Source organism: Mercenaria mercenaria, chromosome 9 (genome assembly GCF_021730395.1).
Source record: "Mercenaria mercenaria strain notata chromosome 9, MADL_Memer_1, whole genome shotgun sequence".
In the NCBI taxonomy this organism is placed as follows: domain Eukaryota; kingdom Metazoa; phylum Mollusca; class Bivalvia; order Venerida; family Veneridae; genus Mercenaria; species Mercenaria mercenaria.
In genome coordinates this window covers 4164352-4190017 of record NC_069369.1, presented here as the reverse complement: position 1 = coordinate 4190017, position 25666 = coordinate 4164352, and the positions used below count along the sequence as shown (strand labels likewise).

At 37.2% G+C, this 25666-nt stretch overlaps 1 protein-coding gene across 1 annotated transcript in view; it reads right to left on the bottom strand.

Annotated features, from left to right (window-relative positions):
- The window catches only part of LOC128559646 (uncharacterized), a 196527-nt gene that overhangs the window by 62751 nt on the left and 108110 nt on the right, over nt 1-25666 (bottom strand). Inside the window, exon 6 of the mRNA XM_053551956.1 lies at nt 18889-20496. Within this exon, the coding sequence (XP_053407931.1) occupies nt 18889-20496 (1608 nt within the window). The remainder of the gene's footprint in view (nt 1-18888; nt 20497-25666) is intronic.

The window sequence follows — 25666 nt, the reverse complement described above, 5'->3', positions numbered from 1 at the left end:
TGTAGTCATGGTAATCTGCACATCCATGGTTTAATTTTGCTTTTCATGACAGAATAGGTTTTGATTTTCTACGGCAGATATTGTTATACGAAGAATCATAACCTCCTTCGAAGAATCATAACATCATCAACCGAATCATAACACCTAACAAGAGCTCGTCGAACACGAAATGCCCCCCTGATGCATTCAGTAATTGCACAAGGAACAGAAATTATATGCTCACTGTAAACAAAAATTCTACCATTCTGGTTTAATCTGACCTTGACCTTTAACCTATTAACCTAACAAGAGATTACAGAGTGATCTTGGCGCCATCCACTGTGACATTTTTGAATAATCCAAATTTCAAGACTAGCTCATGGTCAAAATCAAGGTCAAATTTCATTTCGGTACAAAACAATGTGTATGTGGTCCAAATTTGAAAGCTGTGGCTTGAGAAATGTGAAAGCAGGTCACTAGATCAATTTCAAAGTCAAAGTTCATTTCGGTAGACAGAACTAAGCATGTGCTTCAAATTTGGAGGCTGTAGCTTGAGAAATGTGAAAGTAGGTCACTAGGTCAAAACCAAGGTCAAATTTTATTTCGGAACACAAAACTATGCAAGTGGTCCAAATTTGAAGCCTGTACCTTCAGAAATGTGAAAGTAGGTCACTAGGTCAATCTCAAGATCAAAGTTCATTTCAGTATACAAAACCATGCGTGTGGTTCAGATTTGAAGGCTGTAGCTCAAGAAATGTGAAAGTAGGTCACTAGGTCAAAAACTATGCATGTGGTCCAAATTTGAAGCCTGTACCTTCAAAAATGTGAAAGTAGGTCACTAGGTCAATAACAAGGTCAAATTTTTTTCGGTACACAAACCTATGCATGTGGTCCAAATTTGAAGGCTGTAGCTACAGAAATGTGAAAGTAGGTCACTAGGTCAAGATCAAGGTCAACTCATGTCCAGGTTCATCTTGCCACTCAAAACTATACATGTGGTCTAAATTTGAATGATGTAAGTTATGGACATGAAGATTCTAAGTTTTTCCCTATATAAGTCTATATGAACCATATGACCCCTGGGGCGGGGCCATATTTGACCCTAGAGGGATAATTTGAATAAACTTGGCAGAGAACCACTAGATGATGCTACATTACAAAATATCAAAGCCATAGTCTTTGTGGTTTGGAGAAGAAGATTTTCAAAGTTTTTCCCTATACAAGTCTATGTAAACCATGTGACCCCCAAGGGCAGAGCCATATTTGACCCTAGGGGAATAATTTGAACAATCTTAGTAGAGGACCACTAGATTTTGCTACATACCAAATATCAAAGCCCTAGGCCCTATGGTTTTGGACAAGAAAGTCAGAAACCGTTTAACTGTTCCTGGCCAATGTGACCTTGACCTTTGACCTAATGACCTCAAAATCAATAGGGGTCATCTGCTGGTCATGGCCAACCTAACTATCAATTTTCCTGACACTAGGCCCAAGCGTTCTTGAGTTATCATCCGGCAACTGTTTAACTGTTCAGGGTCACTGTGACCTTGACCTTTAACATACTGACCTCAAAATCAATAGGGTTTATCTGCTAGTCATGACCAACTTCCCTATCAACTTTCATGACCCTAAGCCTAAGCGTTCTTGAGTTATCATCCGGAAACCGTTTTACTGTTCAGGGTCACTGTGACCTTGATCTTTAACATACTGACCTCAAAATCAATAGGGGTCATCTGCTGGTCATGACCAACCTCCCTATCAACTTTCATGATTCTAGGCCCAAGCTTTCTTGAGTTATCATCCGGAAACCGTTTTACTATTCAGGGTCACTGTGACCTTGACCTTTGACATACAGACCTCAAAATCAATAGGGGTCATCTCCTGGTGATGACCAACCTCCCTATCAACTTCCATAATCCTAGGCCCAAGCGTTCTTGAGTTATCATCCGGAAACGGATTGGTCTACATTCAGACCGACATCTGCAAAACAATATACCCCTCCTTCTTCAAAGGGGGGCATAATAAACTGCAATATTTCCGTCGTAAACGACGCTTTCATACGTTTTTGTGGGGATAAATTGAAATGTTTGTGTAACATTGATCGACTGACGCCGACTATTCGCCACAAGAAAACGTATATGCTCGAAAACAATAGCAGAAAGCGGTATGGATGCATAGAAACGCTAAAATGTCATCATGTGTGCAACTTCTAAAGCTGACAGAAAGCAAACAGTTGATAGCTGCACAGAAAATCTGGTATGTATGTAATCATTGTTCAATCGTGCATCGAACAGCATTCGCTGATTTTTAATTTATAGTAATATTAGAAAGATAACGTAAGAATTCCTTACCTGTGTCACTGCTTTTACATGAAAACCATCATAACCGGAAATCAAAGCTGAAGCATTTTCATACATAACAAAAAGGTTATGATTCTGGAGATTACCGGGCATGGTCCTGGGACTTCCTGGGATAATCCCAGGATTTTCTGTTCATTTTTCGCACGGGCAGTTACGTCACAATCACTAAGCAATCGATGACCTTCGGGTATTATCGTCCGTTACGCATGGTTTCTGGTCTGCATCTTATCATTAGGCCGGGTATCAGTTCAACTAATGGCATATAAGCAGAATAAATCCGTGCCAATTTCTCTTTCTCGATTCAACACCGGAGATAAAACTGCTCTGCTGAAAACTAAATTTTTACTCGCTGTCAGAAACAAAGTCTATTATGCCACGTGATCGCATTGTACGGAGGAGGACTCGTGCTGCTCTTGGACTAAGGCAACAAGGTGCTGTCGGTAGAAATGCCCATGCTAGGCGGGCGAATAACATAAATCATGCCAACTTCAATCCTGCCAATGATGATGCGGCTATCGTCACTTACTAGTTGATTCACACTGTCAGTCGGACTCACCATGGGGACAGAATCACCCAAGTGAGGACCTTGTCAGAGCTAGTAACAGCCTATTATAACCGTAAAGAAGCAGGTAATCTTTTAGTTTAACGAAATATCGTGAAATTAGGGCGTCACATACACAAAACGTGCATAGAGCATTTATTATTTAATATTATCACTTCAAACTTTCAGCACAGCTAGATAATAAATATAGCTCGAGTTCTATTGCATTTTTAATAAGATATTGACATAATGTCAAGCAAAATTATATAAAAATGGACAATTTTATACAAAAATACCTGTTAAATTTCATACAGCGCAATCGTGAATAGCTATTTTGCTTTTACCGTAAATACAGGTAAACCGCTGCGAGTACAAAATTTAGACTTTAGGCCAGAAAATACAAAAAAACAGAATAGAAAAATATTTAATAATTAAACAAGAGGGCCAAGATGGCCCTAGGTCGCTCACCTGAGTAACACACCATAACAGTGTAAACATGTTTTACCTAGTGATTTCCTGGATAAAAATATTCTGACCAATTTTTATTAAGACTGGACCAAAAACCATGGCCTCTTGTGTGTAAACAAGCATTTTCTTTGATTTGACCTAGTGACCTAGTTTCTTTACCCCACAGGACCCAGATTCGAACTTGTCCAAAATTTCATGACAAGAGGGCCATGATGGCCCTATATCGCTCACCTGTTATCATTGCACTTGAGGACAAGAAGGTCCTCAGTAAAAATATTTAAGTCCAAAGGACAGGAACAACAAAGGGAAGAAATTTAACCAAAAAGAAAAAACAATTCTTACAAGGTACAGATATGTCAAAATGCACCTAAAAATTGGAGGTACCATCCATGTTGTACAACAAAAAAGTGGTCTCGGTTTTTCCCTATGGCCAATAATAAAAAAGTTACTAAAAATAAGCTATTTATAGTAACGTAAAAGGGAAGTAAATAAAAAAAAATATTGTAAGTGAACAAAAGAAGGATCTGCCAAATAAATCTGTTGACATAAATGAAATTTCAGATCAGTATCTTCATTAGTTACAGAGATATACCCATTTTAATTTGAAATAAAGGGAGGTAATTTGACATAAAATCAGTCCATAGTTACCTACCCTGATTGTCTCAGTCCAACTAATGACAATAATGAAATTTCAAATAAGTCCTATAAGTACTTACTGATATAAATCTATTTTGATTACAATCAGGGGAGGTAATCAGATATAAAATAACTCTGGAACCTATGATTGGATCTGATTTGTCATGGAATCTAAGATTTATTGTTGTTCAAGATATTTTGGAAGTTTGTATCAAATAAAACCATAAATGAAGTCTCTATATGGCTGCAAAAGCCAAAATAGCCAATTTTGGACCTTTAAGGGACCATAACTCTGGAACCCATGATGGAATTTGGCCAGTTCAAGAAAGGAACCAAGATCTTGTGGTGATACAAGTTGTGTGCAAGTTTGGTTAAAATCAAATCATAAATGAAGCTGCTATTGTGCAGACAAGGTCAAAATAGCTGATTTTGGCCCTTTCAGGGGCCATAACTCTGAAACCCATTATGGGATCTGGCCGGTTCAATAAAGGAACTGAGATCTTATGGCGACACAAGTTTTGTGCAAGTTTGATTAAATTCAAATCATTAATGAAGCTGCTATTGTGCAGACAAGGTCAAAATAGCTAATTTTGGCCCTTTCAGGGGCCATAACTCTAGAACCCATAAAGGAATCTCGCCAGTTCAAGAAAGGAACCAAGATCTTATGGTGATACAAGTTGTGTGCAAGTTTGGTTAAAATAAAATCATAAATGAAGCTGCTATTGTGCAGACAAGGTCAAAATAGCTAATTTTGGCCCTTTCAGGGGCCATAACTCTGGAACCCATAATGGTGGCCTCAAGAGTGTTAACAAGCTTTACATTTGATTTGACCTGATGACCTAGTTTTTGATCCCATATGACCCAGTTTCGAACTTGGCCTAGAAATCATCAAGATAAACATTCTGACCAAGTTTCATGAAAATAGGATCATAAATGTGGCCTCTAGTTTGTTAACAAGCTTTTCCTCTGATTTGACCTGATGACCTAGTTTTTGACCCGACATGACCCAGTTTCGATCTAGGCCTAGAGATCATAATAGAAGATTTTGCCCCTTTCAGGGACAGCAACTCTAGAACCCATGAAAGTTTTCGAAAGTAACCGAGATCTTATTGTGACTTAAGTTGTGTGTAAAAGTGGTTAAAATCAAATATAAAATGTCACTTCTATCATGTTCACAAGGTATAAATTAACAAATTTTGGCTCTTTCAGGGGTCAATCAGGGGCCTAACTCCAGAACCTGTGATTGGATCTGACAGATTCATCATGGAATCTAAGATTTATTGTTGCTGAAGATATTTTGTAAGTTTGTATCAAATCAAACCATAAATGAAGTCTCTATATGGCTGCAAAAGCCAAAATAGCAAATTTTGGCCCTTTAAGTGGCCATAACTCTGGAACCCATGATCGGATCTGGCCAGTTTTGAGACATTATGCCAATACAAGTTGTGTGCAAGTTTGATTGAAGTTGATTGTAAAATGTGGTCTCTATCGTGTTCACAAGCCAAAAATAGCAAATTTTGGCCCTTTAAGGGGCCATAACTCTGGAACGTATGATGGGATCTGGCCAGTTTTGGAAAGGAACCGAGATATTATGCCCATACAAGTTGTGTGCAAGTCTGATTAAAGATGACTGCAAAATGTGGTCTCTTATCATGTTCACAAGCAAAAATAGCAAATTTTGGCCCTTTAAAAGGCCATAACTCTGGAACCCATGATGGGATCTGGCCAGTTTTCGAAAGGAACCGAGATATTATGCAAATACAAGTTGTGGGCAAGTTTGATTAAAGTTGATTGCAAAATGTGATTTCTATCGTGTTCACAAGCCAAAAATAGCAAATTTTGGCCCTTTAAGGGGCCATAACTCTGGAACCCATGATCGGATCTGGCCAGTTTTCGAAAGGAACCGAGATATTATGCCAATACAAGACATGTGCAAGTTTGATTAAAATTGGTTGCAAAATGTGGTCTCTATCGTGTTCACAAAAAACGGACGACTGACAAAATGCAATCACAAAAGCTCACCCTGTCACTATGTGACAGGTGAGCTAAAAATGGCTGCAATTTAAAAACATAGAGTAAAACGGCATGGCCAAACATAATTAGAATGGTTAAAGTACATAATATGTATCAACATGGCAGATTCAACGAGACGTGTATTTATAAATAAGATAGGTGTGTATGTGACATATACAGGACGTACACAGAATGTATGGTTTTTAAAACAAACAGTAAGTTACTGCGTTTTTAATTAAGTTTTAAATTATTTAATGTTTTTAATGTTATATTATAATAAAAGTTCATGGCTGTGGCAGAAAGTCCCCTTGGATGTTGTGTGCAAGTCAGGAAGGGAACCGCAGGTCTCTTTATAGATGATTTTGCTAATTAACAACTCTAAATAAACAACATCAAATATTTTGTATTATTTATCTTATTTAACCTTTTGGAACTTTTGACGGAAAATAACAGTTAAAACATTACAAAAACAAAAATTATACCTCCACTCATACCCAAACAAGTTCTAACAAGAGGGCCAAAATGGCCCTATATCACTCACCTGTTATCATTGCACTTAAGGACAAGAAGATCAAAGAATCATAATCCAGATCAATCAAAAGAATTATGAGAAAATATAGTTAAAATTTTCTTAAAGTTACTTCAAATAAAATTATTTTCAAATCAGGCCAGTAGTTTTATGCCCAAAGGATTACATCGAGCAAAATTTTGACAGATGAAGCCCAAAGGACAGGAACAACAAAGCTGCTATTAAGCCGAAAAGGTCAAAATAGCTAATTTTGGCCCTTTCAGGGGCCGTAACTCTGGAACCCATTAGGGGATCTGGCCGATTCAAGAAAGGAACCAAGACCTTATGGTGACACAAGTTCTGTGCAAGTTTGATTAAATTCAAATCAAAAATGAAGCTTCTATTGTGCAGACAAGGTCAAATAGCTAATTCTGGCCCTATCAGGGGCCGTAAAACCGGAACCCATAAAGGAATCTAACCATTTCAAGAAAGGAACCAACATCTTGGTACGATACAAGTTGTGTGCAAGTTTGGTTAAAATCAAATCATAAACGAAGCTGCTATATTGCAGACAAGGTCAAAAAAGCTAATTTTGGCCCATTCAGGGGCCATAACTCTAGAACCTATTGCGGGATCTGGTCAGTTCCAGAAAGGAATCAAGATCTTATGGTGACAAAAGTTTTGTGCAAGTTTGATTAAAATCAAATCATAAATGAAGCTGCTATGGTGCAGACAAGGTCAAAAAAGCTAATTTTGGCCCTTTTATGGGCCATAACTCTGGAACACATAATGGGATCTGGTCGGTTCAAGAAAGGAACTGAGATCTTATGGTGACACAAGTTTTCTGCAAGTTTAATTAAATTCAAATCATAAATGACGCTGCTATTGTGCAGACAAGGTCAAAATAGCTAATTTTGGCCATTTCAGGGGCCATTACTCTGGAACACATAATGGAATCTGGCCAGTTCAAGAAAGGAACCAAGATCTTATGGTGACACAAGTTGTGTGCAAGTTTGGTTAAATTCAAATCATAAATGAAGCTGCTATTGTGCAGACAAAGTCAAAATAGCTAATTCTGGCCCTTTCAGGGGCCATAACTCTGGAACCCATGAAGGAATACGGCCAGTTCAAGAAAGGAACCAAGATCTCATGGTGATACAAGTCAGGTGTGCAAGTTAGGTAAAAATCAAATCATAAATGAAGCTGCTATTGTGCAGACAAGGTCAAAATAGCTTATTTTGGTCCTTCAGGGGCCATAACTCTGGAACCCATAATGGGATCTGGCTGGTTGAAGAAAGGAACCAAGATCTTATGGTGATACAAGTTGTGTGCAAGTTTGGTTAAAATAAAATCATAAATGAAACCACTATCGTGCAGACAAGAAATTGTTGACGCACAAAAATAGCAAATTCTGGCCCTTTAAGGGGCAATAACTCTAGAACCCATGATGGGTTTTGGCCAGTTTTTGAAAGGAACTGAGATATCATGCCAATACAAGTTTTGTACAAGTTTGATCAAAATTGCTTACAAAATGTTGTCTCTATCTTGTTCACAAGAAATTGTGGACGGACGATGGACAGACGACAGACGATCACAAAAGCTCACCCTGTCACTATGTGACAGGTGAGCTAAAAATAACATCCAGGCTTTGAATTGAGGCCGCCTTTTACTTATAATACAACAATTATGATTTGGATCACATCCAGGTCTCAAAATTTAAATTTCGCTGGGCCTACGATTGATTAGTTTGGCCGGAAACAGCACAAACTACGCAGAGCAGCGTAATCAAATAAGAATGAACAAGAGCTGTCACTAATGGTGACAAATGCCCCCACAGCACCTTGACCTTTGACCTGGTGACCTTTGACCTGGTGACCCCAAAGTCAGTAGGGGTGGTGTACTCAATAAGGTCCTGGGTGCAGTGGTTAGCGAGTAAAGAGCCTTCATGCAAGAAGTTAACGCTGACCCCTGTGACCTTGACCTTTGACCTCTTGGCCCCAAAGTCAGTAGGGGTGGTGTACTTAATAAGTACTATCAGCATGTGAAGTTTGAAGGTCCTGGGTGCAGCGGTTCGCGAGTAAAGTGCCTTCATGCAAAAAGTTAACGGTCCTGTAGCCATTGTACATGAAGTTAAAAGCCTTAAGCGCTGGACTCCTTCATTTGACTTTAATAGCGAATTGAAACTTGATTCGGAATTCATGACTAAGTAAGATTTCTTGCCAGAAACTTGCTCACGATGGAAATTCATTTATTTATTTTTGGGGTTCAGCACCAATTTTCAACAGTTCTTCCTTTATGTCAGGTGGGTAGTTTACCTAACCATCGCTCCTGGGAAGAACCAGTACTAGACTTCCTCTGCCAACTTTCTCACATAAGGAGATATGGTCGGCAGCAAGGCTCGAACCCATGCCCCCAATCAGTGAGAGCTTACAGTGATTTCAAGTCAGCGACTAACTACTCGACTACCGGGGTGGTCACACGGTGGAAGGATACTACAATTCGGAGTCTAGAAATCACCCGGGCATGTAGTTGCAATAAAGCAAAAGTCGGCATAGAACTCCCAAGTTGATTTAGGGCAACAGGTTCAACTAACAGCTTATTATCTCTACTTTTTTTCCGTTTGACTAAAGTATTCATGACATGGCATACCACATGTCTTCTGCATGCAGTAATAATTTAATGGATTTCTATGAAATAATGTATAATTTTTCATATGGAAAACTTTTCCAATGAAATTCTAATTGATATTGATCCTCTGGTTTGGTATTTTACAGATTATGTCGTTAATACAAAATAGATTCTATAGAACTTACGTGTAATGGATTACATCTCATCAAACTTAGCATAATACCCTGCGTATTATTTTTTTTAATACTTTAAAGAAAATTGGCTGCGTTCATCTGCACCATTTAGTACTTTCTGAAGCAAAAATGAAAATAAAAAAGTGCCAAGACTGCAAGCGATTTACTCAGTCGCACTCAGCGTGCATTGCACTCTTTACAGAACTGTCCAATACACATGTGTAGAAGACATGATTTACTGAACACTTAATACTATAATATAACAGTGACCTGAGAGTGATATCGTGCTAAAATAGCAATCAACATGACAGGAGGACTGCATGTAAACCGTCAAGTGGTAACTGGACAATAAAAGACTTTATTACGAAATCTAGTGCATGGTCATACATTTCCATTCTCTATGTAACAAGAACCAAATGTTCTATAATTTGCAACAAACTGCGGCAGAACTTTGAGGCTCTTAAAACAGAAAGACACTGTACATACTTGGTATTACCAGATGTTCATGACTCTGGGGACAAAACTTTCTGTTGTATTTCGACAAGATACTGCATGTAGTTTTAAATAAATAAATAAATATTGCCGAGTTTGTTTTCTCACAATTAAAAGCAAAATTGAAAAATGAACCTTATATTTCAATGTGTAAAGACATCGAGTACGTGATATTTTCCGCGTTTGAAAAAAATTCCATGACCGACATCCATGGGCATTTTACGAAGACTGGACACATTAATTTAAAACAAGGCAGTCTGAAAGACAGCTAAATCCCCCGCCACTGCTATGGATAGTGAAAGGGTAAAACCTTTGATTTTAGCTGTGACCTTGACCTTGAACTGACATGGCTGACTCATGAATTCTGCACAACGTCTTGATGAGGTGATCATTTGACCAAAGTTTCATGAAAATCCTTCAAGGGGTTTAGGAGATACAGAGCTGAAACCTTTGACCTTCAGTTGTGACCTTGACCTTGAGTTGACATGGCTGACTCATGAGTTCTTGATGAGGTGATCATTTGACCCAAGTTTGATGAAAATCCTTCAAGGGGTTAAGGAGATACAGAGCAGACACCAAATGGAAGGCTCAAACCTTCGACCCTTAGTTGTAACCTTGACCTTGAGCTGGCATGGCTGACTCATAATTTCTGCACATCGTTCTGATGAGGTAATCATTTGACCCAAGTTTTATAAAATTCCTTCAAGGGGTTTAGGAGATATAGAGCGGACACGAAATGGAAGGCTCAAACCTTTGACCTTCAGTTGTGACCTTGACCTTGAGCCAACATGGCTGACTCATGGGTTCTGCACATCATCTTGATGAGGTGATTGTTTGACCCAAGTTTGATGAAAATCCTTAAAGGGGTTTAGGAGATATAGAGCGGACACAAAATGGAAGGTTCAAACCTTTGACCCTAAGTTGTGACCTTGACCTTGAGCCGGCATGACTGACTCATGGGTTCTGCACATCGTCTTGATGAGGTGATCATTTGACCCAAGTTTTATAAAATTCCTTCAAGGGGTTTAAGAGATATAGAGCGGACACAAAATGGAAGGCTCAAACCTTTGACCTTGAGTTGTGACCTTGACCTTGAGCCGGCATGGCTGACTCATGGGTTCTGCACATCGTCTTGATGAGGTGATCATTTGACCCAAGTTTTATAAAATTCCTTCAAGGGGTTTAGGAGATATAGAGCGGACACAAAATGGCAGGCTCAAACCTTTGACCTTGAGTTGTGACCTTGACCTTGAACCGACTAGGCTGACTCATGGGTTCTGCACATCGTCTTGATGAGGTGATCATTTGACCCAAGTTTCATGAAAATCCTTCAAGGGGTTTAGGAGATATGGACCGGACACGATTTTGTTACGGACGGAAGCACGGAAGGACGGACGGAAGGACGGACGGAAAGACGGACGGAAGGACGGAAGAACGGACGCAGACCATTCCTATAATCCCTCCGCCACGGCAGGGGATTAATAAATACATGAAACTTTCGAACAATAACAGACAAAATTTGTGGTAGCAGTTTTGTTGTATTTCGTCGAGAGTTGCTATAAATACAAATTATACACATCAATGTCAATGTTCAGACAGTTCAAATCTATAACCTATTAATAGTGTTCAGTGTATATGCTGCATATGTGTACATGCACATGTATGTATGTATTATGCAGGATTATCTTGAAATACACTCCCGTAATATTTTACTTTTGTAACTAACTTTTCTGTGACTTTAAACCATTGTGATCAATAGAAATATACTTTTGGGCGGAGCAAACTACAAGCGTGATCAAATTACCCTCTCACCGATAAACTAGAATGACAGCTACGTCATTTACTACCTGCATTTGATGTAAATGCCCATTTGGCGAGGTTTTCTGAAATCAGCAGTAACAAGGATGCTACAGACCAACTATGGTGAAGAACCATCAAATGCTTCATGAGAAAATGTCATTTACAAGTTTTGTTCTACTTTTGGCTCTCAGCAGGTAGCCCCTAACAGGGGTCAAACTAAGTCATAATGGAGAAACTTGAGACGGTCCATGTGAGGATGCTACTATGAATACTGCACCTTCTCTTTTTCTGTTTGTACGACTATGCAGTATAGATCAGTAGGCTCCAGGTTATTCAAGTTTTTTTTCGGCGTACCATATTAAGCACGATTTTATGACCTCGTATGACCTTATGCCGCCTGAATAATGTACCAATCAGATTGCTTGGTAAGGTATTCTCGGTATTTTCAGCCATAATGAGAGATTTTGTAAGAGAGGCGCTGATTGGAGGAAAGGCTGAAAATGCTTCACTCTGAGTCATGTGTGACACTGAGTGAAATGACAATGCATTCGTCATCTATAACCTCTATAAGTACAGCACCATCGGGTTGTATGCGTACCACTTGAACAGGTGTGCGTAACCAAATATTCACCTGCTCATCCGAACATATTTCTGTTTTGTTAAGCTATTTCTGTTTTGTTAAGTTTCCTTTCCTTAAGTTTTGTTTTTACAAAAAGGTTATTTGTTTTATACAGTCATTTACTCTTACCCTGCATTACAGCAACAATTTCTAACCAGTGCAAATCATTACTAACCTGCAACAACATGTCCGATACTGTTAAATTTTAGACTCTAAATTTTAACAGTACTATACATATTCTGAATGATAGACAAATTTGATAATAAGCTGAAGTAGGGTAAGGGTTCATGTTGCTTCCAACAATTCCAGAAATAAAGTATAGAACTTATTACAATACTGTTTGCTTACTGTCACCATCTTTTAAGCACCAAAGGCTCAAAGTGAGCTTTTGTGATTGTTTGGTGTCCGTCGTGTGTCCCTCCACAATTTCTTAACACAGTCTTCTTCAGAACTACTGTCCTCATTTATACAAACTTCACAGAGGCCCCTTTCAACATTGCCAAAAGATTTAAAATACAGGTTTCTGCCCATATGTAACTTGTGCTTCAGTTACATCATGCCGACCATCTTTTTTAAAGATATTTCTTGTTTCTATAATATTGACAAAAACATGAAATACCTGGAAAGCCTCTGTGATAAGAAACATTGAGAAAACATGACTCAGCAGGTGCACTATAGAAGATCAATTATAAGCAATTATAAGTTGTTCAATATCGTCGCTGTTATTCTAAAACGTCGTATGTCCAGTTCGGCGCAAATTTTTTTTTTTATTCTTCCAGAAATAGTTAGGAATTGTACGTCATTTGCGAAGAGTCCTGTTTCTCTAACCAATCAGGTGATGAAGTTATGTCACGTGATTTTTTATTGTACAATTACCGGTCAGATTTTTTGTTCTTCTAAAATATCGTATATGTTCAGGTGCAACGGGCAAAGAATTTGGTCGCAAACAAATCAACTAAATGCCAGCTGAAGCCACAAATAAAGGTATATAATACATCTGTACTAAATATTATTACTCTCTCTTGTATATACAGTCGTTTGAATGCTTCTGTAGCATAAATAAGCTGTAATTTATTCTGCAATTTATTGTCAACAAATTTTCATCATTGTTTTAGGACAGATCGTATATTTAAAGCTTGAAAATGAGATTTTTCTTGCATGTTTCCACCGAATTATATTATTTTGAAATGGTTTTGTAATGTAATACATTATGTTTGGTGTTCTTTTAATGTGTTTTTAAATATATGATATTTTTGAATTGATTGAATTTCAGGGAATAGGTGACAATAAAATATACGATATTTTAGAATTCAAAATAACGAGGCCTGATCAAAAGTATTTATTTGATTATACCACCATAAACAAAGTTTAAGGCGAGTATACTATTCACCTTGTCCGTCAGTTTGTCTGTTGTCTGTCCGCTTTTACAAATAGACACTTTTCTGGCTAAACAGTTCATAGGGGAAAATACATAACAGTAAATTCCATTCATTCCTTAAGTTAATCGACTCTAGTGTTGTTTTATAAGTTCTTTTATGTGGCTAAAATTAAGATGCATAAATACTGGAAAATTCCTAAAATAGCCACTTAAGTATCAATTTTAGGAATGTCCGTCCATCCGTCTGTCCGTCCATGCACACTTTGTCGTCACTATATCTCAGCAACCAGTGGACAGATACCAATGAAACTTTACAGGAGTGATTGACTAAGATATTTGTAAATATCATCGGCATCTTCCGCGCGCGGATAATTTTTGGATAAGTTACAGCCCTTTGACAATTTCAGTAAAGTTTGTATTACAATAAGGTATATGGTTTTCTTGTGCCCAAGCAGTATGCTGTGGGTGGGGATTTACATTCAGTGATAGTTCTAGGTCATTTAATTAATCTTTTTCATTTGATTTCTGCAGGCATAACATGTCTTACTCCGGAGAGAGCGACACGGAATCCACTGATGAAACAAATGTGCAGAGTTATAAATGTCATATATGCCAGTACAAACCCGACTTTAATACTTTGATTCACATATTACAACAGATAGTTGATACTGGCTCATACCTTGTCAGTTTACCCAATGGTCAGTTCTACATTAGATGCTATTTTGAAGATTGTGCCAGATATTTTCATCTGAACTGCCTTCATGTTAATTTTCCAGACGAAAGCCTTAATTTTTCACACTTCAACAATTTACGAGCAAATGGGATACATTGTAATATTTGTGAGCCAGGGAAAGAACCACTGAACTATTAAGATGTCAGTATCAAGAGGAAAGCTTCTGATGCAAATCGCACTACAAAAAATTTCCGAAAATAACAGAGCTGCAGATGAAAATAATAATGATTCAAGAAGAGAATGTTACAGAATCGTCTAAAAAAGATTTATTCAGAATTGAAGATGGACAAGTATTTTATAGAGATGTGACTCGTGAACAAAATAGTGTGACAAGTGAACATAATAGTTATTCCAAGGATCTGTTTTGTCAGGAATCAGATCTAAGTGATACTGAAGAGATACAAGAGAAAACTGGATCATGTGACCATAGTACATCCTCTAAAAGTGACACAGATGCACACGAAAGTGACATTTATGATTTTGATGACAGTGGAAATGACCCAGATTTGGATGTATTTGAGTATAGAGGTAGAAAACGAAAACGTAAAGTAGTTACCAGTGAAAGTGACAGTTGTACAGACAGTAGCTCTGAAGAAGTAATGAAAAGAAACAGCAGAAAAACTAAGAAAATAACAGATGAAAAAAGCAAAGTGAAGCATTTTACTGTCAGTGAAAATAAAACAGGATTAAAAGAAATCCGATCTCAGAAAGCGACTAATACTGACAAGATTGATATAAATCCAACAGCTGAAATTAATTCCGATCAGAGTCAAATAAATGAACCTCAACAAATAGCAGTTTCTGACAGAGTAGAAATTATACAGACAAATGAAGAAATTGTTGCATGTTGTACGAGTAACGCACAAGAACATGTCGGAGTTCAGATAGATGACACAGTGAGTACAAATGAAATTCAGGAAACAGAATTGTCACAGGACACATGTATTGATATAGACGTGCAAATGAATGTAGAACATGAAGAAGAAGTGTTGGCTGATGAACCCGTGAAAAGTAAATCAGATAGGTCCAAAAAGGGAGAAAGTGATCCAGCTAAATGGGAAAAAATGTTCATAAACTCCAAAGAATGAAAGGGAAAAGTTACAAAGGAGTGGCAAAATGTAATGATGGAAAAGTAAAGTATGTAAAAGATAGGAATGAAAGAGTAATTGGCGAGAAAACTTGTACCAAAAGATGTGAGAGACAGAAGATGTGTAACAAAATAAGTGAGAGACAAAGAAACAAAATATTTCAGCAGTTTTGGAGTCTGAATTGGGGCGAGAAAAGAATATATGTAAAAGGGCTAATACAGATACTACAATCAAAAACTGTAGTTTCTAAGGAAGTAGAAGAAAGCGCACCTTGCAGTATATTCTAAAATCAGATGGTCAACAATTTGTAGTGTGCAAACAGCTGTTTTTAGCAACTCTAGGAATAGGGGAGAGAATGATGTATGACTGGTTAGAGGAGAAACCTGACAAAGTTGAGACAAACACAAAATCTTATTTGTCCGAGGGTATGAGTTATGTTCAAGAATTTTTAGATTCGCTTCCAAAAATGCCCTCACATTATTGTCGCTCTTCGAGTACAAAAAAGTATCTTGAACCCATTTTTAGTTATAGTTGGTATCTGTAGTTTTAGAAAAGTGTATAATTCACTAAATTTTGCACTGTTTCAGCCACATAAAGACCAATGTGATTTATGTTGTGGTTTCAAGTGTGGCAATGTGGAAGAAAATGTATACCAAGAGCATATAAGACGAAAAGACGAAGCACGAACTGACAAAGATAATGACAAAGAAAGAGCTAAAAGCAGCCCCACAGTTAAAGTAATTTCAGTTGACATGCAGTCCACTTTACTGAGCCCCAAATTAAAAGCAAGTGCACTGTACTACAAAATGAAACTTGCATGTCACAATTTTACTGTTTACAATGCAGCTAATAAAGCTGCTGTATGTTATTTCTGGCACGAAGGAGAGTTTGGTTTATCAGCCGATGCATTTGCCGATGCATTTGCGTCATGTTTGACAGATTATGTGAAGACACTTATTGAACCCGGAGTAGAAGAAATAATAATTTTCAGTGACGGATGTGGTTATCGCAATCCAAAATAATGTCACGATCTACCAGAAATATTTGGAGAAAGGTCACACACAGATGGAGGTGGACAGTATCCACAGTACAATTGAACGAAAAATTCGCAATCGAGATATTTTTGTCCCAGCAGATTATGTAACGCATATAGAAAATGCTCGATTAGAACATAGATATCAAGTCAAATATTTAGCATATGATTTCTTCAAAACGTACAGCACACTGAAATATTATAATTCCATACGTCCAGGGGTAAATTTCGGGGATCCAGTTGTTACAGACTTGAGAGTGTTGAAATACAACCCATCAGGGACAATAGAATTTAAGCTGCACTACAGTGATCAATTTCACAGAACTGAAAAAATGCCTCAAATGATTGGGCAAAAATCAAGTACGCTAAATATAGGCACTTGCAACAACTGAAAAGCGTACTGCCAAAAGACTATCACAGTTTTTATGACACTTTGTTACATGATGGTGAGAAGTAACCTTTAGCCAATATTGAATAGTGCTTCAGCATTACAAGCGCAATGTGTAAGATCCAGTGAATGTTTTTGAAAATTAACTGTTTTTTACCCGTTATGACAATTGTTTTATTGGTGTGATTTTCCTTCTAGACATTTATAACTGTTTAAGTGTAGGGAGTGTTTCAGTCTGAAGAACATACAGCATAATATATTTCTCAGTAGTTCAATATTGTCATTTAATGGCTTGTTTAAAAGGAATATAACTGCAATATTAGCTGTGGACGTTTGCCACTTTAAGTGATGATATGACAATTACATAAGGACGAAGCATCCCACTCTGCTCTTTTATTAGTATGCATGACATCATTGTTTTGCATTTGAAAGTGTAATGTTTAATGTTATCGTTATTTCTTCCTTGTAAACATAGTTCATGAGTTCTCTTTATCAGTCTAATTTTATGGCATATGCCAGAGTTTCAATCGAGTTTCTTGTTAATTATGCAAATTCTGACTTTCTTAAACTTAGTATTGCATTATGTTTTACAAACTTTAAATTTGTTAAGATAAATCTGCGTTTTCTTTAAATATCTGTTACGAATTTCAATGCGTGGTTGAGATATAGGAGGCGTCCGAAATCATCTTTGTACAAATATTAGTTTTGTTACAGTTTAAGACTTCTTAGTGTTTAAACTGAAGATGAAGTTTTATGTTTTAATTAGTTTTGATTTTTGTCGATTAAAATGTTGGTATAAAATCAGTTGGTGTTCTATGATACAGTTTTGCACACAAGTGTCCACTGGGTAGAAATGTCTGATTTATAAAAATATCAAGATTGTCGTATTTCTTTCAAATTTTATTAGAAGTAACTTGTGTAAATTTGTAAAACTTCCTCTTCTAAACAGTTGTATAATATTGTAAACACCTAAACGAAGATTCCAAAATGCCGTATAATAGTTATACGACATTATAAGACATGTCTAATTGAGAAAACAGTTCTGAAATATCGTATATTTCAGTAAAAGAAAGCAGAGCGTATCTGACATAAAAAAAAAACAACGTTTGTTTGGACGTAAAACCTCATCATAAAATGTTTTGCTAATTTTCAGGGCAAAAGCTTAAAAAATAATGCAAATAATCGGTTTTTTGTTGTTTACCGAAAGTAGGCAAAATCTACATATGACATTTTTGAATAACAGCGACGATATGCTCAGTATCCATTTACAGAGATGGCGTTTCAGGTGAGAAATGCATTAATGAAATGGGCTAGTATAACTTCCTTGGTTTTCTTAATATACCTAAGGGTAGGGCATAACATGTACATTAGATCTTTCTTTCTGGTCTGGTGCAAGTGGTTTTATGCTTCAAAATAGTACCTGTCTCAGTCCCTGGCATACTTGGGAGGGATCAGAGGGGAAAAAGTGACTCCTATATAGCTCCCTTAAACCATGTTTGGTGGGGTATAATAATGCTTCTTTCACTGTCCTTTTGAGAATATAACTGGATTTCCCATGTCGTAAATGTTAATGTCTAGAATTTCTCTGTCTCGTCATAAGAAAATTAATGCATGAGAATATGTTACATGAGGAAAAAACATTTACACACAACAGAAACTGTGCAATTCACAAACAGTAATGATGTAACACTAAGTGTTATTTCTTGCGCAAAACTTAGCCAGGAGAATCAATGACTGGTATGTTACAGATGACAGACAATAGAATAAATTAACATCAATTGTTAATAAGTGAAACTTTAGAAATATATACTTGTAATATATTATTTACCACCTAGCACATTTCACTAAAGGTGTAAACTCTAAACGTAACCAAAATTGGGCTAAATAGAAAACTTAAATTTTGTACTCTATTATAGAAAGATCAGTTTCATTATGTATTGGATCACTATCATATGAATATTTGATATTTCTTATTTCTTATAGTAGAATTATGGCTTATAGTGTGCTCAGATTTTATCTCGAGATTTAAAGTTTAAGCAAAACCTTCTTACCATTTGTAGGAACAATTTCCACTTCCACCGGGTAAAGACAGTGGTTTGTCAAGACTATTTGCAAATCTACATCCAAGTGCCAAGGACACCCCTTAACTGCAGTTATCTTTAACTGCTTGATAGGATCAATCCAAGAGACCAAATATTCACAGTTTGACAGCATTTTGGCCACCCTTCTTTCTATGTCTTGAAATTGCCAGCAGCATTCTTGTTTCTGTAGTGCTTTGTCTATATCAAACCGTTTTGATTCAAGACATTCCTTGGGTAGTTGAAGTGGTACTGATCTTCTTAACTTTCGTATCTCTGTCTTTAAAAAACTTTTACAGTCCTCCAGTTTGCTGGGATCACCTTTCAATTTTAGTGTCAAGCCATCAAATGAAGTCTGTACTCCAAATTTTCCTGAAATATCCTGAAGGAGATCACTGCCCACAGATCTCAAAAATGTGACAACTAAACTTGGCAATGTAAAGGAAATCTCTGTTTCCTCTTCTCTATCTGAAGAAATATCATCTAGCACCTTGCTATGTATATCAGATGTACAGCATAGTACTACACTTCCTGAAGACTTCTCTAAATACTTCAACTTTTTGGAATGGGCCCATCTATCCAGTGCTTCAAATACTTTAGTACTGGAAATCTTTGCTTGACAAGAAATAATATTCTCTTCAATTATTTTTGCCATCTCTGATTCAGTGTTATCCCTGCAATTCACATAAACCCCATTTTCAGACTTGGTTATGCAAAACTTTGGTTCTGATCTTTTGGACTTCATTTTTGCACTTAGCTTGCCTTGTAGAAATAGGTATACTGATTCATTTGGATATATTTCATCTTTGAACAACAATTCACAACACCGTTGATCACTCATCATTATTTTTTTCCTTTTACTACTTGTTAGAAACTTATTCTTTTCTTCTTTAGCATCTTCAATGCTAAAACCCACAGAAGTTATCTTCAGCTTCGGAGGTTTTTGACTGACATCCACTTCGGTGCATTTCTTAGGATACTTTTCTTTTAAATAACCCTCAAATCCTGTGTAGCCTAAAATTAAACTTTCTTCTAAATTAATGTCTATTTCAAGTTGTGTTTGAGAGGCACTGCTTGTTACAGTCTCCTCAACATTGCTAGAAAGTCCAAGTTCTTTCATAAGAACTGGAAAATACGATGTTTCTCCTACTATGTTCAGTGTATTGGAGGCAGTACATTTGTATATTACCACTTTCTTATGCTTTACTAGAACAGGCACCTTTTTTGACAATGCTAGCAGTGCAGAACATTGCTCTGGAGAATTAGGTTCCAACTTTATACTCTTGAAGTTATTAATAATATGGCTCTTGAAAATCTTTTCAATGTAATCCATTGACTCATCAATATCAATGTCTAAATTTGTAATAGTAACCTCAAGACATTCCTCAGAAACAGTCAGATTGATATCCTTCTCTTTTAATACATCAATGGAAATGAGTTTTGGTTCTCCAGTAAGAGCAAACTGTACTTTCGCTATGTCAAGACGACAAGAAAAGTGTTTAGGTGGAGACTTGCCATTTGTGACTAAAAAGTCTAGATTCTTCCATAAATCTTCAACAGCATCAGGTAGCTTTGAAAGCTCTGAAATGATTGATGAAAATAAGAGGGGTCAATTTTTATACTGAATACTACACATAGCAAAATGTTCCTTCACACGAACTATTTTTGTGCAAAAATAACCTTTTTTCCAAATAAGTGAAGAATGCATTTCAATTTCATTTGATACAATGTTATACCAAAACACTTGGATTAAAATATGCATACATAAAAAGCCACAGTTGTTTTCATATTGAATATTTACCGATTATAAAAAAATTATCATATAAATTATTCATATTAACAACAAAGGGAAGTTAATCCTAAAAACTAGAATGTGTCTGTAGGACACATGGTGACTGCCCCACACTGGTACATTTGTCACAAATAAGGGGGAATAATTCAAATGTTTGCAGTCTTAATGGGGTATAGCCTCAACAAACATTTTACGAAAAGGATTCATTATTCTAGGCCATATACTTTTTGAGCTATGAGCATCACAAACAAAAAATCCACTATTCTGGCTATGTCAAAGGCCAAAACTCTGTAACAAATGCGAAGATTCTCAGGAAGAATGCCAAGTGTGCAAGGATACATCATGTTAAAAGATTCAACCAAGGTTTTATGGATTTACATCAAATACTTTTTGAGCTAGGCACAAAATTAAGTGAAAATGTGCATTTTTATACTATTTCAGGGGCCATAAGTTTAACAAGAGCGCCGCCAAGCGGGGCAATATACGCCCGAAGGCTTACATCATAGGATGGGAGAACTTGACTGTTGAAGCCCCAAAGGACTGGAACAACAAAAAGAAAACTTCAAAAAAAAAAATCTAAGTCCACAAAAAAAAAATTCAAAGTCTACAAAAAAATCCTTATCAGGTACAGGTATGTAAAAATACACCTTAAAATTGGAGGTACCATCCATGTTGTACCACAGAAAAGTGGTCTCGGTTTTTCCCTACGGCCAATAATAAAAAAGTTTCAAAATAAGCTATTTATAGTAACATAAAAGGGAAGTAATTCAAAAAAAATTATTGTAAGTACAAAAAAAGAGATCTGCCAAATAAAAACAAGAGCACTGCAATGCAGAGCAATATACACAAAGCAAAGTCATATATGACCTTTGACCCTTAAGTGTGACCTTGACCTTGAAGCGAGTCATCCGGAACATGCGCTCTGCACATCGTTGCAATGTGGTGAACATTTCTGCCAAGTTTCTTTGAAATACTTCCAGCAGTTCAAGAGTTACAGAGCGGACACGAAACAAACTGATATGACTTTTGACCCCTAAGTGTGACCTTGACCTTGAAGCAAGTCATCCGGAAAATGCGCTCTGCACGTTGTCTGTGTGTGGTGAACATTTGTGTCAAGTTCCTTTGAAATCCTTCAAGGGGTTCAAGAGTTACAGAGTGGACACGAAACAAACTGATATGACCTTTGACTCCTAAGTGTGACCTTGACCTTGAAGCGAGACATCCGGAACATGCGCTCTGCACATCGTCTGGGTGTGGTGAACATTTGTGTCAAGTTTCCTTGAAATCCTTCAAGGGGTTCAAGAGTTACAGAGCGGACACGAAATTGCTAATGGACAGACGGACGGACGGACGGACAGACGGACACCAGCGTCATAACATACGTCCCTTCGGGCGTATAAAAACAGGGGGTGGAGTCAGCCAAACAATAAGAGGTGTGCAAGTTTATATCATGAAAGACTTATGCAAGTTTTAAACCATTTATATCAAATACTTTTTGAGCTAGGTGCGTCAAAATGTGAAAATGAGCATTTTTAACTATTTTAGGGGCCATGACTCTGAAAATAGGGGGCAGAGCCAGATAAAAAATAGGAGGTGCGCAGGTTCATATCATGACAAAGACTCATACAAGGTTTAATCAATTTATATGTAATACTTTTTGAGCTAGGCACATCACAAGGTGAAAATGTGCATTTTTGACTATTTCAGGGGCCATAACTCTGAAAAATAGGGGACGGAGCCAGACAAAAAAATAGGAGATGCACAAGTTCATATCACAATAAAGACTCATACAAGGTTTTATCAATTTATATGAAATACTTCTTGAGCTATGCTTTGGGACAGACCAAAATGAACAAGAGGGCCATGAAGGCCCTGTATCGCTCATTTGACCTATTGACCTAAAGATCATCAAGAACAACATTCTGACCAAGTTTCATTAAGATATGGTCATAAATGTAGCCTCTAAAGTGTTTAAAATCTTTTCCTTATATTTGACCCGGTGACTTAGTTTTTGACCTCACATGACCCAGATTCGAACTTTACCTAAAGATCATCAAGTTTAACATTCTGACAAAGTTTCATGAAGATACAGTCATAAATGTGACCTCTAGAGTGTTAACAAGCTTTTCCTTTGAGTAGACCTAGTGACCTAGTTTTTGACCATACCTGACCTAGATTTGAACTTGACCTATCAATCATCAAGATTAACATTCTGACCAGGTTTCATTAAGATATCATCATAAATGTGGCCTCTAGAGTATTATCTAGCTTTTCCTTTGATTTGATCTGGTGACCTAGTTTTTGACCCTGCATGACCCAGATTCAAACTGGACCTTGAGTTCATCAAGATTAACATTCTGACCAAGTTTCATGAAGATAAAGTCATAAATGTGATCTCTACAGTGTTAACAAGCTTTTCCTTTGATTTGACCTGGTGACCTAGTTTTTGAACCCAGATAACCCAATATCAAACTTGTCCAAGATTTTATTGAGGGTAACATTCTGACCAAGTTTCATTAAGATTGGGCCAAAATTGTGACCTCTAGGGTGTTAACAAGCTTTTCCTTTGATCTCACCTAGTGACCTAGTTTTTGATCCCAGATGACCCAATATTAAACTCATCCAAAATTTTATTGAGGGTAACATTTCGACCAAGTTTCATTAAGATTGGGCCAAACTTGTGACCTCTAAAGTGTTAACAAGCTTTCCTTTTGATCTGACCTGGTGACCTAGTTTTTGACCCTAGATGACCCAGTATCAAACTCATCCAAGATTTTATTGAGGGTAACATTCTGACCAAGTTTCATTAAGATTGGGCCAAAATTGTGACCTCTAGAGTGTTAACAAGCTTTTCCTTTGATTTGACCTGGTGACCTAGTTTTTTAACCCAAGATGACCCAGTATCAAACTCGTCCAAGATTTCATTCAGGGTAACATTCTGACCAAGTTTCATTAAGATTAGGTCAAAATTGTGACCTCTAGAGTGTTAACAGTCAAATTGTTGACCACGGACGACGGACACAGGGCGATCACAAAAGCTCACCTTGAGCACTTTGTGCTCAGGTGAGCTAAAACTAAAAGGTGCCCAAGTTCGTTTTATGATTAAGACTCATGCAAGGTTTCATGAATCTATATTAAATACTTTTTGAGCTAGGTGTGTCACAAGGTGAAAAGTGCATTTTTGACTATTTCAGGGGCCTAACTCTAAAAAGAGGGTCATAATGACCATGGATAGCCCACCTGAGTAATATGAGCTACATGTTTCAAATGTCAAACTGATGATAATATATTAAGAAAGTCAGTAGGTCACATTCATGGTCAATGAAATTCAGTTTTATGATTTGTGTGCAAAACTGTGTATGTCATCAAAATTTCAAGGCTGTATCTTAACTAGATGCCCACAGGCAAAATGTTGAGCCCGCCAGCTGTCAAAAGGACTGGGAGTTGCATATGACACTCCTTGTCTCACTGAGGCAAACATCAATGCCAAAACAAAAGTCCACACAAAAATCCTCACCAGTAGAGATAGGTCAAAATACACCTGAAAATTGGAAGTAACATGCATGTTGTACTACAGAAAAGTGGTCTTGAATTTTCCCTACCACCAGTAATAAAAAAGTTATGAATATAAGCTATTTATAGTAATAACAAAGGGAAGTAATTCTAGGATCTTGCGCATGACACTCCTTCTCATGATGATGAACAATTGTGCCAAGTTACATCAAAATCCCTCTATGCATCAAACAGAAATGCTCCAGACAAAGTCATTCTTGTATCTGACTTTTGACCTCTAAGTGTGACCTTGACCTTAGATTTTGGGACCTGGTTCTTGCGCAAGACACTCCGTCTCATGGTGGTGAACAATTGTGCCAAGTTACATCAAAATCCCTCCATGCATGAAGAAGAAATGCTCCAGACAAAGTTGTCATTCTTGTATCATTTGACCTCTAAGTGTGACCTTGAACTTAGACCTAGGGACCTGGTTCTTGCACAAGACACTCCATCTCATGATGGTGAACAATTGTGCCAAGTTACATTAAAATCCCTCCATGCATGAAGAAGAAATGCTCCGGACAATGTCATTTTTGAATTTGACCTTTGACCTGTAAGTGTGACCTTGACCTTTGTGACAGGAACCTGGGGTTTGCGCATGACACTCCGTCTCACTGAGGTTAATATTCACGCCAAATATAAACAAGATTGCTCCATGCATGTCAAAGTTATGGTCCAGACAAACAAATCCAGACGGACGCACATACACAGAACAGCCATTTGGACAACCATGTCTTCGCTTCCGCAAGACAAAAACAAGAAAGTAGGTCAGTAGGTCAAGGTCAGAGTCAAGTGACATCATATTACTTGGGGTCATCAGGTAATTATAATTAAACAGTCTTGGAAATAGGATCAGATTGTTTTTTAAGTATTTTTCCTATATAACTCGCATAATAACTAAGTGACCCCAGGGCAGGGCCTCTTTTAACCCCAGGGGCATAATTTGAACAATTTTGGTAGAGGACTACTAGACAATGCACCATACCAAATATTAAAAGGCTACATCATATGGTTTCAGACAAGAAGATTTTTAAAGCTTTATCCTAAATAAGTCTATATAAAACTTGGGACTCCAAGGGCAGGGCCTCTTTTCTCCCAAGGGGTACAATTGGAACAATTTAGGTTGAGGACCATAAGACAACACTACAAACCAAATATCAAAGGTCTAAGTGTTGTAGTTTCAGACAAGAAGATTTTTAAACTTTTTTCCCTATATAAGTCTATGTAAAACTTGAGACCCCCAAGGGCAGGGCCATATTTGACCCTAGGGGGATAATTTGAACAATCTTGGTAGAGGACCACTAGATGATGCTATATACCAAATATCAAAGCCCTAGGCCATGTGGTTTTGTACAAGAAGATTTTCAAAGTTTTCCCTATAAGTCTATATAAACCATGTGACCCCCA